This window comes from Galeopterus variegatus, unplaced genomic scaffold (assembly GCF_000696425.1).
Source record: "Galeopterus variegatus unplaced genomic scaffold, G_variegatus-3.0.2 Scaffold238, whole genome shotgun sequence".
NCBI lineage: Eukaryota > Metazoa > Chordata > Mammalia > Dermoptera > Cynocephalidae > Galeopterus > Galeopterus variegatus.
This window is the reverse complement of record NW_007726349.1, coordinates 628,589-649,823: the sequence shown is the minus strand read 5'-3', so window position 1 is coordinate 649,823 and position 21,235 is coordinate 628,589. Positions and strand designations below refer to the sequence as shown.

Genomic DNA, 21,235 nt, shown 5'->3' with positions numbered 1-21,235 from the left:
GGACTTAAATCTGGACTCTCCTGTTCCAGGTCACTGAAGTGCACTGCATTTTAATATGGCAGATGTGTAAATTATACAAAACATCACAGAGCCAAAGGTCACTGCTCGCGAGGAACTGCTCCTTACGGCCGTCGCTTTGAGTCTAGGCTGGGCTGGTTCTCTGGGTGGGTGTGGGAAAATGTTAGAGCCCAGAGGGGCACCTGGTATCTGCTGCTTTGAGGGGCTTGGGTGGTAGGAGGTACTTTACTCACACACGCTGTGTTCTTTCAGATTGCAAAGGTCGTAATCCGAAACAGCGCATGCTTTGGACCTAGGATTGTGGCAAAATCATGCTGAGCCCCATCCAAATCCAAATAAAATAAAACAAATGAGCATCAGGGACCACCGTAATCACAAGTTCTGGACAATCTTACTTCTCCCAGACCCTTTTGTATCCAAATGGCAGGAAGGGAATTGGAAAGAAGTACATCCAAAAGAGCCACTAAAAATCATTCTCTTAACTGTAATGGACTCAAGGAGGTGGAAGCGGGTGGAGAAACCGGGAAGGAGTCCTACAGGTCCCCCTTTCGACCTAATTCTGAAGTGAACCATGGTTCACAGTGGCCAAATGCCCACGGAAAACCAATACCTTTGGATGGGTAATCCAAGGTCAAGTACAGCTGCCCTTTTGAGATAAGCAATCCCGGAATGCTATATCCATCCTATTCATTTTTAAACTTTATATTGAGGTCCCAATCCACTTTCACGGCATCTAGCCTGGTATTAAGTCATGTGGTGTATGGTCAGGTTCTTTCCGACATGTACATAATCAATCGGGGTGACTTTGCTGATCACGCTCATCTTTTATATTTCTATAACTTTTACAGTCTGGAGTTCTCTCACAGCCATGATCTTATCTGATCCTCCTTATAACCATTTAAACCCTTATAACTCCTTATAACTTTCTTTTAGTGCCTGTTTTTTGTTTTTTTCTCTTAAAACTACAAATTTTTATTTTCAGGAGGGATATATTATATATTCAGGACTCCCTTCTTTCCCCCCAAACCTGCTAAAAGTAGTAGTATCACCAGGACTGTTGTTCATCATCATCTTCAAGGTTTTTAAGCTGATTTGCTCTGCCTCTCTCTACTTTTGACTTTAATTGTATGTCTCTTGTCATCGGGACCTCACTCTGTCTTAGCTCTGCGTTCCCCTAGAAGATCTTTTCCTTTTCCTCTTGATCATGTCTCATGGAGTAATTTAACTCAATTCCAATTTTCCTTTGCAGGCGGGGTGCTCCCCCTCCATGGAAGTGAGTTATGTGTGTTCAAGTGGTACGTCTTATGAATCTTGTTAAGCTTTGCTGTCTCATAGTCCCACTGATGGAATATTTAATCACAGAAATGACTTGGCAGATATGATATACAACATGGGTGAGCAGTGCAGTGTGTGTCTTACTGGCAATTGAGAAACAGATAAATTTGCCATTTGTCAGTACCACGCCGACACCTTTGTGTAACCTTCTGTTATTTATTTTTATTTCGTTTTACTTATTTATGAAGATTAAAGGTGCTTTAAATCAACAGTTTTGTTGGCTAGATCCCATGATTATCTCTAAAAGACACTACTTTTTAAAAAAATATATTTTTATGAGAAGAATAGGGAACTGCTCACACTGACAGGGAAAGTGTAAGAACACCCTTTGAGGCCTCTTCATCCAGATTCTTGGAAAAGGTATTTCTAATTAGGCTAAATAACTTGAGGCAGGCTACTGGGAGCACATATTTATAGATATTCTACTTCTATTTAGTGCCTTCAGTTTTATTTAAAATGGTCTGGCCATAAACACTGGCCAAAGTCTTCAATATACACCTGGACTTCTTTTTAATTGACTAATAATTTGTCTTGAGAATAAGCCTCAAGGAGTCTGAAGATGATTAGACTCAGAGAAAATAATCAATGTGGTTTAGCTTTATAGGAAAACACTCACCTGTGTTTGGAGATTTATATGTGTTCATTGGATATGCTGATTTATGTATATCTGCTCTGGAGACTGGTATTGAATAAGCATTTAAAAGTGTTCTTACAGGTACAACTTGATAAGAATTAAAAAAAAATCCAAAATGAATACTTTTCATAACAGCTTTCTAATGCTTCACCTGGAATGTGTGTCTGTGTGAGGGAGAGCGAATGTCATAATTTATCAAAGCAAATTAATACTGTTGAGCCGGTAATTAAAGGTCCTCATTAAGAAGTGCAAATGTTCTCCCCACCCCCACCCCACGTTTGCAATAAAAATGCACTCAGGGCATCAAAAGGTTACATATGAAAATCAATAACTTGCCATTTTATAATTAAAAGAGAAAATAAATGTTAGGGAAAAGTCCACTAAATTAGGAAAATTACCTTTAGAAGAGATTGAAAATATTGATTTTAATTTACAAAATATGTGAACTTTTCATGCCTGACAACTGGAGGCTAGGCTGTTAATTTGGCATAAGTTTCAGAAAAATCAATAATTATACTATGGAAATATTATGAAATTTGTCATTAGTACAAAATCTTATATGGAGAAATGACTAATAAGTCCGGCTTTCTATCTTAGGCAGATACAGGGCGGGCTTACTAAATATCCAAAGCAAATCAATGACAAGGTCTTCACTTCAGCTTTGAGAGACACTCAAAATCACAAGATAAATCCAGACTATTTTTACAGCTGGGGACATTTAAAATGCCTCATAAATTCTTAGTCATATGTAGATGGATAACATTAATAATTATACCTGGATATAGAAATGAATATATTCTACATCTATATCTTTGCTTATATCCTTGTCACAGATAAAGATGCTTGAAACTTTTGATCTAAGCTAGCTGGATTCTCAGTGTTTGTGGATCTTCAAATATTTCAAAGAAACTGCTCTGGAGTGTTGACATTGCAGTAATATTTCCCCTCATTTCTGAGTATCATGAACTCTACCTACATATATAAATATATTGGAGAAAAGAGAAAGCATCTGGTTATTTGGAATAATCCAGACATGGGTAGCACAAAATACAGATATTCATATTTCTCAAGGAACACTTAACTTTCCATGCCTCATTTCTACAAACTTAAGTTTATTAGAACAGTTCATTGAGATAATTTTTTTGGTTGTTCGGGCTCCTTAAAGGTTTCCCTGACACAACCAGTTAACACATTTGAATATGGTGGGGGTGGCTGGGATAATCCAGAAGGATTATGTTACTTCTTTTTTTCAATTTGAGTGGCTTGCATACAGAGCTATATGTAGCATGATAATAGGGCACAGTTAATAGGAATTATGGCTTTTAAAATTTATTAAAAAAAATAGAAAATGGTATAACCCAGTTGTTAAGAACACAGGCTCCAGGAAAATTGAAGCCTGATTTCAAAATCTGGCCTGCTTCTGACTAGCTGTGAAATCTTAGACGAGTGATACAAACTTTTTGTACCTTAGTTTCCTCACGTGGAAACGTGTTATGAGAATTAAATACATTAATTTATGGAAAGTGCTTTGAACAGTGCCTGGCCCACAGAAAGTATTCAGTAAATATTAGCTCTTATTATAATGTATTCTCTTCCAATAGCCTGATCATCTAATTTCTGAGGCTGGACCCTGGACTAATTTGAATTGTTGCTCTAGTACTCTAAAAGTTATGCTTATTTCGTCTTGTATGTACAGGTCACTCTGCATTGTTTCCCCTGTCTTAATGTCCTCTTAAACACCTACAGATATGCACATGTGTTGGAAAGTACAGGTAAAGGAGATACAGGGCGTCTTCCTGGTTAATAGAACTAACAATGGCCAGCAACTACATTGCACAGGACCAGAAAATGTACTTTCTCCTCTCCAACACAGGTCTCACATCTATACCCCACCTCGCCACAGGGAAGACTTCTTGCTTGTTGAACTTGACCCCATTGTGTTGCGGAAAACTCATGCACACAGGTGTATGCACACACACATGCATGCATAGGGAGAATCTGCAGCCTCTTTATTCCAGCCCCTGAGCTCCACAGGCAGTACCCACAGACCCATGGAAGCTTCTGTTTGACTATTCTCTTTCACCATTTGGGGGATTTTATTTCTCTGCAGCTTTGGACAATAATGTACCCCACTAATACCTGTTGAGTTCTGTGTGACCCCAGAACGGATTGCCATGTCCCTGGTTCCAGAAATTAACTCCCCCTAAATGCACATGCTAACACTAAACAACTAGACCTCTCATGAAATAAGAAAAAAAAACCCCAAAAACCTCTTAATCTAATAGTATTCTCAGAATTTAGCAGAATCAGCTCTCAGCTAATTTTCTCCCTATGGCAGAGAGGTGAAACATTAACTTATTCACCTTTATTTAACAAACGTTGGTATAGTGCTGGCTACGCACCAATTACTCTTTGTATATTGAATTCCAATAAACACCTATGAGTTTGTTATCGTCATTATCCTCATTTAACAGATGAAGATACTGAGGCACAGAGAGGTTAAGTAACTTGCCCAGAGTCACACTGCTGGTGAGTAAGGGAGCCAGGGTTTAAACCTGGGCTGTCTGAGCACAGTTTTCATGTTCTTCACCCTGCTGTGTATCCTCTCATCGGGTGGGATTCACAATGTAATCATGGAAAGCTTTCTAGTGAAGTCTCTCCCTCCCCGCCACCCCCAAGAATCAACACAGCTATTTTGCAGTGGTAGAATTGCTGGGCTTAACCCAGGCTCTCAATAAAACTCACACATGAAACACAACTGTTAACATTGCCTGCCTAAAATCCAGAACTCAGCTATCCTACTGAGCCTTCGAGAGTAAACAAAGTTTTTAATTTTTTAATTTTTATCAGACTGGTGCTAGAGTAGCTATGTTTTCTATGTTCCTCTCTCATACACTAGGGTCGATGCTTAGAGTCAGGAAAATGAAGGAAGGTAGGCACCCCAGGAAGAAATAAAGTAAGGGACACAACTTACCATCAAGAGATCACCACTTGAAAATGTGGCTCTAGATCAACTGGTTATTTATTTCTTCTTATTAAAAAGCAAGAGCCACATCAAAGGAAGACTTCTTTTCAATATCCATGTGGAAAATTTACTACTAAGGTTCTATATGTTCAATGCAGCCTTGCTCAAGAAGCAACAGGCAGCAGTGACAGGCCAAGCTGAGCACAGGGAGACATGAAATCTCAGTCACTGTGCTACTGGGTTAAACTCTCCCAAAATTTAGTAGCCAAGTTTTCTAAGGGAGTAGATTTCCCAATTAAAGGGTAGTTGGTGCTTAGGCTGGGAAAGGGTGAGGAGAGAGACATATCCTTGAAGGCAAAGTAGAGAGAAATGGAATTGCTAAAGGAAATTGACAACTGGGGAAAGAAAGTGGAATTTTTTCTAGTTTTCTAAATAGGCCTTCTCTTGGCAATTCTAAATCACTGCCACATTATTGGAATAATTAATCCAACTCTCTACTTTGCCAGTAAAAAGAAAATGCAACCCCAGATGGAAATGTAAAGACACATTCAGGCACATTGAAAGAAAATGAGTGTGAACAGCTCTCTATTTGTTCAATATGCTATTGAACAAAGCCTCAATGCTTTTTTAAGGCAAAATCAATGTGAAACGTCATAGGGTAGGCTCCATGTCTACCCCACCATGTGACTTACATGATTTCCCTTTTGTTTTTAAAGGGTTTTAAACACTCTTGGTTTTGCCCAAAGAAATCATTCAGAACTTGTTAGGGTAGGGATTCACTTGGTTCAGATTATTTTACTAAACCCATTCTTTATTGGCAGGCAAAGCACATTTAGAACAGACCAAAAAGACATCGTGCAAAGAGAAACTCTTTACCTGCATAGAATTCTGGACTGTAGACTGCACCCACAACTGGGTTCAATTTCCAGCCTTAAAACAAACATAAAATACATTATGATCACATTTGATTCAACAACTTTATATCATTGCAAATTAACTGCAAATCAAATGGGTTGAAGTAATTTTTTTTTTTATTTTAAAATGTAAAGGATATACGGTTTGGGCATGCATAAAAAATATTTGAAAACTATACATAAGAAAATGGATTTATGCTTTTCTTTTATTTTCTGCCAATTCAAGTTAATGGAATGGAAACTACTGGTGAACCTTTCGAAAATGATGTTGTAATCAGTTTTGTACTATACCAATATTTTCTAGAGCCATTACAATAATTTCAATCTTTTGTTTTATTTCATATATCTGCTAGATAATCCATCGCATGTCCCTTCAAATTAAGTTCACACAAATTTGAAAGCTCGCATAAATAAAATTCTTAACAGCAACATACTCTGACAATTTTCATTCCTAATTATGACCAAGGGATACCAGAGAATTCCAAAGTGCTTTTTAAATACCAAAGAAAATGATACTTTATCACATAGAGTTTTAGTGTGGAGTGCATTTTAATGCATTTAGGAACCATAAAAATTCTTAATCAATGCATGATATTTAAGGTAACTTTCAAATAACCTGTATATGAGATTAAGAGAATCCTGTAATTTTCCAAATGTTCTAGAAGAAGAGCTTTCTGTAAAATGAATCCTGGCCATTTAGAAATGTTTACTCAAGTAAAGAGCATATAAGAATATTCACAAATTGGGAAGTACGTTACAGACTCATTGGGAATTATTTAGGTAACAATCCCCAAAGAACAATCTTAGGGTTTTGTGATTGTTTCCTGCTCCTGCTGTTAAGTCTGTATGAAAACATCCATTGTAGAATTCTTGAAAGACAGAGGAAGGCAGGTGTGTAGACTTGTCTTTGTGTCCTTAGGCAGAGGGTCAAATACCAGAGGTTTTTAAATAAGTTTTCCCAAGAAAAGGCCATGGTAGAAGTTTGGATGTGAGAGAAGGTATTTCCAACAATGAGATCTTTCTGAGGTTTTCCCAGAAGGGACAGGTGTGACTCCTGATCTAAGTGATGTACCTCTAAGAGCAGCCGACAGGTGTTCCTGAGATTCACTAAGACAGAGGCTCATTATCTTAATAGATGAGCCCTTGGATGTACTGAGATACAGAACTTTCCAGAACTTTCTAAGAATGTTCTGTTCCTAAGAACTTTCAGTTCCAACTTGAATAGGCTACCCTCAACTTGAAAAAATACAGCCCGAGGATGATCTTAGGACAAGGTTTTTCAAAATGTTATACTTAGATTACATGGGATGTATATTAACGGGCAATTTCTAGGTCCCATTTTAGACCTATGGAAAGAAACATAAAATTCTGGGACCTATTGCCTTAACGATTTCTGAAAATTCATACCTCCCTCTCTTGTATTAATCATATCTTGCCTAATAGGAATTTCTATAGTGATATAAAAAATAAAAATTACCCTAGACACTTTAGAATATATGTTTTAGGAATGTGGAAAATGATTTCATTTTGACTAACCAAAATTTTGTTGCTTCCTAAAAAAGAAAATGCCCAATTCCTGAGGACATGGGGACTAATGTCCACCACATTTGGTGTCTAGGAAAAAATAGAGCAAACTGGCTGAAAATAAAGCTGCAAACATGTTTATTGTTCTCTGTCTTTCTAGTCCTTCACAGAAATCTAGAATTTGTGAACTAAATTTATATGTAGTAACATTAAATGAATACTTATTAAATTATTATTCCTTTTCTTCCTCCTTCTGTTCCCTGTCTTACATCCTTTTATTGATAGTGGAGATGGGGTCTCTTTGACGTTCTTCAACTTAGCTTTTATTTCTTGTACAGATCCTTGTTATGTCCCTTAAATCCTTCCTTTTGCATACTAAGCTGCGGCACAGCATTCTCTGAATGTGTACCTGTCAAGTAACTGGGATGAAGCTCTCAAAGATCGTAAATTGTGCCAATGGCCTTTCATTTTCTCAGAGAAACAGATTTCTCAAAGGCATCTGAGACTGGCTAGAAATCATGTTTCTCTCATCTGCCTTTATCTTCCCCATTTTCATGGACCAAGAAATCTATCCATCTGTCTGTCTGTCTATCCGTCTATCTGTCATCATATCTATTTACCTGTCTCTATCCATCTATCTATCTATCATCATTTGTCCATCTGTTTATTTATTTATGATCTATTTATCTATAATCTACGTATCATCTATCTACTGATCTTTCATCTACTGCCTGTTTACTTATCTATATATGTACCTATCACCCATCTATCCATTTATCATATATTATCTACTGTCTATCTATTTACCTCCCTATCTATCCACCCATCTATCCATCATCTACCAATTATCTATCAGTTTTCCAAGTCTGCCCACAAAGAACTTTCTCCCAACATAAAAGTAACAGAAATTTAATTGATACTCTCCTTCATCAGGAGATCCATGCCATCTCATGTCTATAAACATTAATTGAGAGAAATGATTGATAAGGTTTCCTCTACAGGAAACCAAGTGGGAATCTGAGCCACAAAAATACAATGAGACTGCTCAGGTCATTATGAGAGCATCAGTGTAGGTATTACCTTCCTTCCCATCCCTGATCCTTTCTCCTAAACAAGGCCATCCCATTCCCACCGTAGAAAAAACAAAGGTCTTTCTGAACCGCAGGACGGGTGTGAACACCCGGCTTCTGCTCTTCCACCACTCCTGAGACCTGTTGCTCACCAAGTCTTCCATCCTCAGCAAATGTCATCTCCAGCCACTCAGTTGCTCAAAATAAAATTCTTACTCAACAGTTTTTTGATATGTCTCTTTTTCTCATACCCCATGTGGAATCCATTAGGAAATCCTATTGATTAAACTTCGAAAAGTTCTTCCTTCCTTCTGCACTGTCACCATCCCAGAGCAAGAGATTCTGACCTCTAGCCTGGACAAGTCCCACAGAAAACACCCAACTTTCACCCTCTCCTCTCACTCCTTTTTCCTTCCTCCTTCCCTCCCCATCCATTCTGTTCATAATGGCTGAAGCGATTTTTAAAAAGTAAATCAGGTACATCATTCTGCTACTCAGAATTTAATAGCTTCCTTCTGAACTTAGGATAAACACAGATTCCTTACCTTGGTGTATAAGCCCACCCAACCTAACCCTGGTCCTTTATTTTGTAGCACTGTCCCCTTCTCTGCAAGCTACAGTGACACTGACCTTTTCCATCAGTATAAAACTACCAAAGACCATTCTAGATCAAGGGTTTTTTGTATCCACTGCTCCCTCTGCTTGAAGAACCCTCCCCAGCTCTTCTCAAAGTTGATTTTATTTAGGTCTCTGATGTCTTCCCAGAACATGCCACTTAATGTTACTTTCCTGCCTCCTTTTTGGTTCAATTCCCAGTTTTATTTTCTGCATAGTTGTTAACACTATCTGGATTTATCCTCTTTCTTTCTTCTCTTGTTCTTAATTGTTTTTTATAACCATTCTCTTCCACTAAAATTAACAGTAAAGTGGGCAGGACTGCTGTCCAACATGAATTCCCAACACCTAAAACTGTGTTTGGCAAATAGTAGTTGTTCCATAAATATTTATTTGGTTTTACTAAAAAAAAATGAAGGAATATAGAGCTTTTCCTAATGAACTTATTCTCTTTGGCTAGGATTTTGTCTCTTTCTCAACTCCAGTGACCTGTTTTCTGATACACGCTATCCATCTAATGAAGAAAGATCCTGTTAGGGATGACTGTCTTCCAGGGAAAGGCAATAAGAATCCAGCCTTTGAAAATCACCTCCACTCAGACTTACACAGAGCTCACAAGGCTTATGTAAATGTATGCAAATCACATGCAAATTGATCACAGTCCCTATGACTCCTTCTGGTACCTGGAAGAGACCCTTGGGATAACCCTGCTGAAGATATGAGCCTGCACTGTCAGGAAGACGGACAAAATGATCCAATTTTTAATTTCTTAGGCAGTTTGTGTACGTCCCCAGGCCTTACAAATTCAGAGATTTTGATCAAGGACATTAAACCGAACAATGAGGCTTACAACTAAAGGAGCACAGCTGATAAAGCCCACCACTCCCAGCCTCCCAGGGTTCCCCATACGACCAGGCATTGGAGCAGAGACCAGGCACATGAGGGTCTCGCTCTATATCAGACACATGAGCAGTTTAGAGAGACCAGAGTGTGGTTGGACCTTGAGGAGATGTACTCCTCTCCCCAAATTTAGCTTGTCAAAGCTCACATGTCAGCCTTCTTCAGAGACGCTGTCCAAGATCCCCAGTGTTAACTACTGCTATATTGGCTGTTAAAAGGCAAGTCTGAATGTGCACACACAGGAAATAAACACATGCCTTCTCTAGGGCTTTGCCAAGTTGGATATCAAAGAAACATATTCCGGAGAGGACCCTTAAATACACTGCAGGGGTTTCAAAAACTGCATATAGATGCTTTTTAAAGACATGCACTAAGGATGCCAGAGACCTGATAGCTGAAATGGTGCAGGAGGCTATGCCCAAATGCCAAAACAAAAAGAAGCTAGTTGTGTATTGTGTGCAGATGTGTTTTGCTCTGGTTCATTCAGTATTTTATTTTGTTTTGTTTTGGGCTTTTTTTGGTGGCTGGCTGGTATAGGGATTGAGCCCTGGACCTTGATATTATCAGCACCACATTCTAACCACCGAGATAACCAGCCAGCCCACTCCTTTAGTATGTTTTCTAGCCACATGCATTCATTGCCAACATTTAGATTTCAGGCAAATGACAGATTTACTAGAGGTGACCAGGTGCTATCGCATGAACTCCCAAATTAGTCACAGTCACCACCGCTCCCTGTGGTGCCTGGTTTGAAGGTCAGACACCTGCAATCTATTATTGTTACCCTATGCTGTTTTTTCTTCTGTAGAGAGATATGTTGCTTTACCCAGTAAGAAAACCAAAGACAGTCCTAAAAGGACCAACTTTCTCAAATCCTCTGTTTGCTTATTTATATTATCTGCTCAGCCTTTGTTAGCATCAGAATATTTGATTTTTAAACTAGTGTCTATCAGGAAATTCAACTTACTATCTATAGCAAAAAAGGAACAGGGTGATCACTTAATGTTGAGATTACTGTGCAATTACATAATACTGTGCTACAAATGGAAGAAAAAAGTTAGGACATTTTGTATACAGACTATTGTGTTGAGTACTTTGTCTCCCATTATTATCACAAATTCTTATGATGTAGATCCCATTATACGTACAGTTTTCACTTGAGGAAAGCTGGAGTGTGGTGAGTTTAAACAATGTGCATACAGCTCAATGGCCAGTGAATGACAGAGCTGATACTGGGAACACGGTCTGCCTCTCTGTGTAGTCGTGGATATTTGTGTTCTCTTTTCATCTTTCCTAAGATCTCCAATAAAACAAAAGAGGCACGTCTAACACCCATGCTTCCCCAACACCCAGGAAATCCCTTTCAAACCAACTCTCAACTTGGTTTGCAGATCCAATATTTGATCTCCAAAGAAGAGAGTAAACCCCAACTTCTCAGTGCAGGTGGGTGTCCTTGGGAGAAACAGCAATAGAGAAATAGCCCGATTCCTTCTTTGTGGAGCTTTCTGATGGGTAGAATGTCCAGAAGCCTATATTGTATTCTATAGTATCTTCTTATCCTGTGTCGATGTTTAAAGGTCCTGGAAATGGAATCCACATCCTCCATGATGTTATTAACTGTGTGGTCTCTAGAGTACAATCTCTTAGACAAGTATCTCACTGCATTTAGGGCCATGTTAAATTCATCACTGGAAACTTGCAGATGTTAAAACTTTTGTTGGACACCTAATCAAAGCAATGCATGAATATGATGCTGGCACTAATAGCTATATTTAACCATTTGAAGATACAATCTCAAAATTTGATGACTTTAGTAATGCATAATTTTGCTAAAGCATAATTTCTATGGTTTATGTGAATGAATTACCTAGTTAATGAGCGAACCTCACCAATTGCTTAATTTTCTCATTGCAACATGACTTTCTGGGTCCTGACTTACCCTCTTTTACCATAGTCATATCCTCTTGTTAAGGATTTGAAACGGCCCCACATTTGTTCAGTTATATTGCATTGCAATTAATGGGAAATTTTATCTGTAGGGGTGATACTCATGAGTTACAACTTGGAAAAGCTTTGAAAACAAATTTTCTTTGAATACCAAAGGTATTCTTCATTTCCTCAGTAGAAGCCACTGCCTATATAACTAGGATACATATTTATTTTTTAAATCAGTTCTACTGTGACTGTCCATCTGTCCCTTAGCTGCCATCTCATTATGTGTGACAGGAATAATACTCAGTGTCCCTTTTCAGGTACATGGATGAGAAACCAACACTACTTATTCCCACAAACAAAGAATGCATGGCCACCAGGAATGGGACGTGGGGTGTTTTTGCCAACATGTGGCAGGAGCATGAAGCTGCACATTTAATATATTTTTTTGTTATTACAGACAGTTACCATTTGAATACATTTCTGTAAGATGACAGGGGAAGGAATGCCTGATACACACACACACGTGTGGCCACAAGCTTCTGTCACTTCGTAATTTAAAAAGGTCTTCATTAATTACTTCATCTCATCTAGGCTCTGTTTAGCATCTTTAAAATAGGGATGATGATGTCCTTTCTGCAGGACTTCGTTGGGGTCCAGTGCATTTAAAATGCTTCACATATGCATGTACAGTCAGTGTTCTAGAAATGCTGGCTATTTACAAATGGGCTTCCAATTGTGTCTAAAAATCCTACAGGTCTGTTTTTTAATCCCTGGGTATGGCATAGATCAATAATTCTTTATTTTTTAAATTTATTTTCCAATTATTTATTTATTTATTTTTGGTGGCTGGCTGGTATGGGGATCCAAACCCTCAACCTCAGTGTTATCAGCACCATGCTCTAACCAAGTGAGTTAACCGGCCAGCCCAATAACTCTTTTTTTAAAAAAAAATAAATATGCATACATATAGTTTGAGATATTCTTGGATTTTCTTGCTTCATTTACACACTCAGACAGCACACATGAGCACCTATGTATGTTCACAGAAGCTCACTTAGGCCTGTCATGTGTGTACACAAACACACACACACAATTGCTACTTCATAATTAAAGAAAATGTCCAATAGACAGATCGATGTCATCATGTATTAACTGTGGAAAGTTGCAGAGCTATTATTTCTACCCAAGTAGAAAAGCTTCATGACACATAAATCAGAGGTTTGCTTCATTTCAGCACTGGGCATTCAAAGTCTGTTGGGCAAATTGTCTATACTGTTTTAGGGTATGTCTTGGGCTGTTGGAGCTGGGGAAAACAGTTGGCAGAATAAATAATTATTGTAGTCTTTCAACTTGCAGCCCTATTATATTGAGTTTATACCCCTGTTTAATGGTGCCCCTTTTTAAATTAAGAATAACTGACTTTGTCAAATTGGTAGCCATTAGCAGAAGGGAGAGAATAAAACAAAGCTATCCAGTGCTAATACTATTGTTTATAACAATAAAACAAAAAGTATCAACCAGTATTGAGGTTCTTAATAAACCCATATATCCATTTTATAGAATATTATGCAACCATTAAAAAGAATTTGTTTGATATGTATATATTAACATTGAAATAACTCCATACTGATTTATAAAAGCCGATTAAAAATGACATGTACATCAAGGTACCATTTATATAAGAAACATGTACATAATAGCCTGAATATGATAAATATACACTACTACACATATATTCATGAAAATGCAAAATAAAACTATATTTTAATTAATTAAATAATTTTTATTGAAATGATTCTATGTATCTGTGGGGTAGTGTCTGAATATCAATACTTGTGTGCAATATACGTTGCTCAAATCAGGATAATTAGTACATTCAGCATTACATAATGTAATCATTTTTGTGGACCTTTACCAATTTCTTTCTCCCTCCTTCCCCTACCCCCCTTCCCACCTCTGCTAACCTCAGTTCTGTTCTCTCTTTTTGAAAGTTCAAAATATTACTGTGATCATCTATCTTTCTTACTTTTTTTTACCTCCCACTTATGAGTGAGGACATTTCTCTTTCTCTGCCTGGCTTTTTTCACTTAACATAATTTTATCTAAGTTCATCCAAATTGCTCCAAATGGCAGAATTTCATTCTTGCAAAATAAAACTATAGAAAATAATCATTAACAGAGGCTTCCTCTCAGGGGAAGTTAGAAATCAAGTTGGCAGTGGTGTTATTCAAAATATATTTTAGCTTTGTATATAATGCTTTTTAAAATTCTTTTTAAAATAAGTCTTTATTTCCACATTTCATGTGTAATTAAAACTTTATATATTTTTCCATGTATTTTTCCTTTTGATAGTAATAAAATATTATTTTTGAAAACCTAGAAATCAAAGAAAAAATATCTTCTAGTCTTGCAATTCAACTCAATCATTAGCATTTTGGTATAATTACTACCACCACTTAGTTGAAATCATGCTATACACGTATTTTTTTATAATCTAAAAATTTTTAAGTTCATTTTGGGGCCCTTCATAGTCTTCATCTCTCTCATTTTAATGGGTTTAATATTCTACTAAGTGAATATACTTTAATTTACTGCATTCCTTTCTTTTTAACTTTTGGTACAATTAAGCATGTGCTTAGCATAGCAGTAGATTTTCCCCCTATATATCTGAAGAGATATTTATCTTGAGAAAAATTTAAAAATCAAAATGTTTGAACATTTTTAATAACTCCTCATATATAAGGGTACTTCAGAAAGTTTGTGGAAAAACAGCATTGAAAGACAACATGAACCTTTACATGAACTATCTGAAGTGCCCTCATATATGTGAAATTTTTTTTTTATGGGAAGGTTTGAAAAGTCTTTTTGATTAGTAAGGGCAGAAAAGCATTGTCCTGAAGGGGTCTGCAATACACAGCAACATCCTTACCTGGCCTGAAATGGCACTGGGCAACCCAATTATGTGGTCATACTTCCAAGAACGATTAGTGATCAACCAGGAGATAGTGGTAAAAAAACCAAATCAACGAACAAAGTCTCCATCCTCCTCTCAACTTATTGTGATAACAAATTAAATTATCCAGTAAGTCCCCAGAAAACTACTGCAGCTCAATCCCAAATAGTTTTACTAGGTGGGATGATAGACATGCAGACTTTACCTGAAAACTAAATTTGCCTTTGTTGTGAAAATTACCCATTGATTTAGGTGGTTCACTATAGCAGGCCAACAGCAAGGACACAGTGGCTGTGCTGAGGCAAACATACCTTGTTGAAACAGATTCCCCACTTAAATTACTTAATAGATTCAGGGGTAGAGAGGATTTCTCATAAAAAAACCACTACTTACCATTTGTATAAGGGTTGACAGTCTTTTTATTTGTCATTACACGTGCTGTGGCATTATTTACCTATGTACATAGAAAACACAAATGAGCACATATTCCAGGGCTAGCCCACATTTCAATTAGTTGCATGCATTATGACTATAATTACTTATTAAAAAAAAACAACTAAAAACTAAAATGCATTTTAATTTATAAAAGGCAGTAGGTGCATAACAAAATCATACATTTTTTTATAATTACATTTACTTCATAACCATTTTAACTTACAAATCATTTCAATAAAGCAATGTCATATCATTTAAAAGTTTAATAAAGAGACAGTAAAAGCAAATTAAAAGATACTGCATAATTGAAGATTTAAAAGCATGCGTGTACTCCATGGTAACACAGAAACAATAAATATTTTTTTAAAACATAAAATAAAGTTCATATGAAGGAACATGCAGTGGAGTAGAAGAGGGAAAAGACAAGGTACAAGGGAACGTAAATGTAAAAAAAGAAAAAAAAAGGGACAAACAGGTTTAGCCGTGTGCAATACTTTAGGAGGGAAGAATCATCAGGAAAGCAACATCTAGCATTCAACACTTGGAACAAGAGCCTTTTACATCGCAAGAATTAACAGAATCATTCAAGCTTTAAAGTCACAGCTAACAGAAGGATAAAAGAGAGGGTGCATTGTTTAACACAATATGGAGTTAACAATCTGAGTAAGATGTGCACCGGTCATAACTCAATCCAGTCAGTGCCTCCCAGGCTAGCTTAGAACGTACACTCAATTACAGGCGTACCAATATCCAAAAAAATAGAGCATCAAGAAAACTTAATACAACAAGTCAAAAAAATTCACGTGGTATATATATAGGTATATAGATATATCAGCACTAAATACGTGAAACGGCAGATGGACTTCACCACTTACCATTCACCGCCATCGCCAGCATGGGTTTGTATACAGTTACCATGGTTACTGAGAGTTTGGTGAGGGGCCTAAGCGTTATCGTCGAAGGGGGAAAATGAAAGGTAAAATATGCAACATCTTACTCCAAAGACTAAAGCATTTTTAACTGGTACTTAAAAAATTTTTTTAAAAACAAATATGACCCTGTGGCTATGTTGAGGGAGATCCCAGTGGTACAAATAGCAGACTCGAGTATCAGAAATTTGGTATTTTTATGTTTCCAATGAACAGGGGCCAGATATTCATCAGGAACTCCTGTTCAGTTATTCACTTTATTATCAAAAGAACACAAAAATTCAAAATGGCTTTTTTCTTAAAAAAAAAAAAAAAGAATAAAATGTTTAAAGACAAAGACCTCATTTTTTTTTTAAAGACAAGTCTCTCTAATGCTATTTCTTCACCATTTAGTTCAATTTGCAAACCACTGTGGATCCCTCTTCAACCCTGAAGTGGAAAGGAAAAGAAAAAGAAACTGTTCTGTATCTTGTTTGGTTTGTAACACTGTCTACTCTTTGGAAACTACTGCACCCGTTGATTATAAAACATGGAAAATAATAAAAAGAAAGAAACTTTCCGATTAACCTTTCTTTTGTCTCACTTTTGCCATCCACCTTTCAGCAGTAATAACAGTAACATAATAAAATAAAGTTAGAAAAAAAAAGTAAGGCCAGTTTTCCTTTTTATATATAAATATATATATATAGATATATATAAACAATGAGAAGGGAGTAGGATCACATACAAGACGCCAATAATGCATCTGGAACAACGAATGAGCGTGAAGCAGACATTTATAAAAAAGATGAAAAGGAAAATATTTTGGACATGCACCTCGATTTTACGGCCCTCTACCACGGTGCCGTGTAATTTCTCCCTCGCCCTGTCGGCATCGGCACTATTTTCGAAAGTTACGAAACCAAATCCCTGCATGCAGGAGGGAGAAGGGAAAACAACATGCAGATTATTATTTCAGTCAACGACCACTTTGTAACGTTCTCTCGCTTTAATCTCTACTTCTTGTCCTGGCTTCAGTTCTGTAACATGCAAATTAGAGAAATTATAAGAGTACTAAAATGTGCAATAATTAAGCGACAAATGTGAACAAGATCTTTTTTTTTCTGTCACCCGTTAGCTGTAACCCCTGAAGAATTCAAAGACTGATACCAAAAATACCTTTCTAAATGTCACTACGGAAGAAAATAAATCTAAAGAAAAGAACATGAGTTCAAAATAAATGTACAGTGTCTTCACAGAGAATAAAATGAAATAACGGGAAAAAAAGGGAACCACTTTTCTTTCGCATGCAGATTAAAAATAAATAAAACAAAAGTTGTGCACGGAATTTCAACAATGAATGCCAAAATCCTCTAACATTGCCTACAGAGTCATGCCGTGTGGTTTAAGAACATCTCTTCTTCATGCAATTTTAGGGTTATTCGAACTTGTCAATTCTACAGCCTTTACTTCTCAAAAACAAAAACAAAAAGCCCCAAAAAAGGAAAGACCTTTTTTTATAATAAATCTTTAAATTCTTTTATCTACTAAACAAACAAAAAATCACATGAAATGAATAGAAATAAACTTCAATTGATTAACAATGCAAACAATTCAAGTAATGTTTCTCCATTAATACTTTCTCCATCCCCCAAATAATACACATGCTTTTGAATTTGACAACTTTCCAAACTACTTTATTAAGCAAAAAGGGAAATGTGTATATATATATTGTAAAGTTCTAAGACATTGTGCTTCTATTCACTTGCCATATCAACAGATAGCAAAATAAAGAAGCCTTGTTAACAGAATGTAATTTGTAATAACACTCTGAGCACTTTCTCCTTTACTGATGGATAACAAATATACCCTTTACTTCATCATGGGTACATTTTGCTTTTTATTTCAGCCTCAATAAACAATCCCACTAAATTTTATATTGTCTAAATCCACCTTTTGTCTTCACTGACACTGCTTAAGAAGAGTACAGAAAATACAACACATTATTTTTAAAACCCCTAAAAATATTTTTACATGTTGTCTGGAAATATACACCAACCTTTTAAACAATTTCAGTGTAAATTTGTCCAGCTCTTTCTGTTTTTCACTGTACAAACTGGGTGAAATAATGCAGTACGTTGGGACTTCTTTTTATGTTGGGCAAAACCTTACATAAAGGTAAATGTTAGTTTTAAGCTTTGTTGGGTCACTATAACATTCAGTTTTATTAATAAAATACACAGTAATTGCAAATAAGTGGTAGTCATAATCAACTGGTGTTAACTCCCAATCCCACATGGGGTCCCTTTGGTGACTTCCAAATCTAAGGATATTTACAAGATGTTGCCCAAGAGGATGGCTGACAGAGAACTTTATATGAATGTATTTAAGCAAGGATAGATGATTATTTGTCAGGATTCTATAGAAAGAGAAATATTAAGTTTCTTTCTTGGGAGGATTGGACTGAATTACCTTTCATAATCATTCCCATAGTGAAGATCTGTGACATGGATAAGCCTGAATTATTTGATTAATATAAGGTTACATGCTCCATAACAGAAGTGTCCTGCTTAGTCTTTGATAGAGTTTGGATGTGTTGTCCCCCCAAAACTCATGTGGAAATCTGATCTCCAATGTGGTGGTGTTGGAAACTGTTTGAGTCATGGGGGCGGATCCCTCACGAATGGATTAATGCTCTCCCTGGGGGGTGAGGGTAGTGAGTGAGTTCTCTAGGCTTTATTAGTTCCCTTGAGAGCTGGTTGTTTATAGGACCCTGGCACCTCCTTTGCTCTCTCTTGCTTCCTCTTGCCATGTGATCTGCTTGTACCCGCCAGCTGCCTGCCACTTTCTGCCATGAGTAGAAGCAGCCTGAGGCCCGTGCTAGATGCAGCTGTCCCAGAGTCATAAGCCAAATAAACCTCTGTTCTTTACAAAATTAGCCAGTTTCAGGTATTCTGTCACAGAAACACGAAAATGGACTAATACAGTCTTACATACACCATATGACCTTATTGGGTACTCAAATATACTTGCTAACTGAATAGTTTTGAAATAATTGCTCTTCAAAGGCAAAAAGAAAATACTTGGAGATTTTGCTCTAATTGATGGTTCTATCCTGATTTGGGCTGAATGTGTCCTCCAAAGTTTTATATATTAGAAACTTAATCCCCGCTGTGACAGAGTTAAGAGAGTGGGAAATCCTATTATGCTGATTGATAGGTAGAGCCTTTAAGAGGTGATTAAATTGTGAGGACTATACCCTTGTGAATGGATTGATCCACTCACTCATGGAGTAATGGGTGTGGTTTTGATGGTTTTATAAGGAGAGTAAGTGAGGAGTTTTCTCTCTTGCACATTCAGTCATTTTGCATGTGATACCCTACATCATTGTAGAGCCACCACCACCAAGGCCGTGGTCACCAGATATGGTATCTTTGGGCTTCCCAGCCTCCAGAACTGTAAGAAAAAAATTTCATTCCTTTATATAATTTACCCAGTTTAAGGTATTCTGTTGTGAGCAACAGAAACTGACTAATGTATATTTCTTGGCCTTTGGGTCCCAAACTTAATTGCTCAGCAAGAGGAACTGGGGAGCACATGATATATTCAGATTCCAGGGCCCTGTTCTGTATCTACTGGATCAGAATCCCAGAGTGGAGCCCAGAAACGTGTTTGCCTAAAACATTACCTGTGTGACCCAGCATCTGGATTTCCATTACCTCCCATATCAATACACACTATCAAAAGAAAGTTTTGGTTCTTTGTAATAAGTAGAATTTTATATTACTGGTTTGTATAGAGTAACCAACCTATGGAACAGAGTGAGTTTTTGAGGATGATGTCTATCCAACTCAGTCATTTGGAGATTTGATGTAAGGGCACAGCCAAAATCACATGCCTGAGATTTCTTAGCAATGTTCTCTTCTTTCCCTGTAAGCCTAACTCCCTAGAATCAATATCCATGCCTTACATTTAAGAGGTGCTGTAGGTTAAATGTGTCTCCCAAAGCTTCATGTATTGGAAACTTAATCTACATTGTAACGGTATTGAGAAGGTGGTAATCCTATTGTGGTAATCAAAAGGTGGGCCTTTAATAGGCAATTAGATTGTGAGGACTGTATCCTTCTGAATGGATTAATCCATTGATGGTTTAATGAGTGGTCATGGGCATGGTTCTGATGGATGTATAAGGAAAGCAAGTGAACAGGTTAGCTCTCTCACGCTTAGTTCATTCACCATGTGATACTCTGTGTTGCTGTAGAGAGTCACCACCAACAAAAAGACCCTGGACTTTGGATTTCCCAGCCTCTGAAACTGTAAGAAATAAATTTCATTTCTTTATAGATTACCAAGTTTCAGGTGTTTTGTTATAAGCAACAGAAACAAACTAATATAAGAGGTAATAAAGGAAACTAGGTCTCTGGATTTACATTCTCTCTTGAGGCAAGAATAGAAAATCCATAGCTTCCATCTTAAAGATTTAGGGTGAAGCAGCATCACTTCTGTTTATGGGGACTAGCAGTCAGATTACCACAGTGATGGCACAAACATAACTGGGTGAGACTGAACACTCAACCTACCTGCCCGACAGTTATCCTAAAGAATCTTGTTTTCATCCTTCATGTTTGTATCCAAGGCAAACCTACAGACCTGAAATCAGTGTTACATACATGGAGAGGAAGGTGTAAACAGAAATATATTTTGAATCTCAAGGGAAGTGCATGAATTAAAAAGGAAATGCCCCGATCTATTCTCAAGGTCTCACTTTGTTTTTAAGCAAAGAGAATGTATTGATTATTTTTATTATTCTTCTTATAATCTTTACTTTCTGCTACATTTTTCTTTTATTTTGCTACTCAATACTCTTCATTTCCAACTGCTGAGATGGCTAGTTGAGATTTGGCAAAAAGTTGGGTTCAGGAAGAGCTTGCTCCAGAAACAGTCCTCAGAATTCCAAACAGACTTTCCTACTTGTTTCATTGGACAATTCTACCCCTGAGACTAGAGGTCATATGGCTTCCCTCGGTCA

General features: G+C 37.0%; 1 protein-coding gene across 20 annotated transcripts in view; it reads right to left on the bottom strand.

The window, feature by feature from the left end:
- RBFOX1 (RNA binding protein, fox-1 homolog (C. elegans) 1) overlaps positions 1-21,235 on the bottom strand; it is a 593,087-nt gene that overhangs the window by 96,498 nt on the left and 475,354 nt on the right. For all 20 annotated transcript variants that reach the window (XM_008566382.1, XM_008566380.1, XM_008566379.1 and 17 more), the window contains exons 5-7: positions 17,044-17,136; positions 15,257-15,317; positions 5,829-5,882 (exon numbers count right to left, since the gene is read on the bottom strand). In XM_008566382.1, coding sequence (XP_008564604.1) covers positions 5,829-5,882; positions 15,257-15,317; positions 17,044-17,136 — 208 coding nt within the window. The remainder of the gene's footprint in view (positions 1-5,828; positions 5,883-15,256; positions 15,318-17,043; positions 17,137-21,235) is intronic.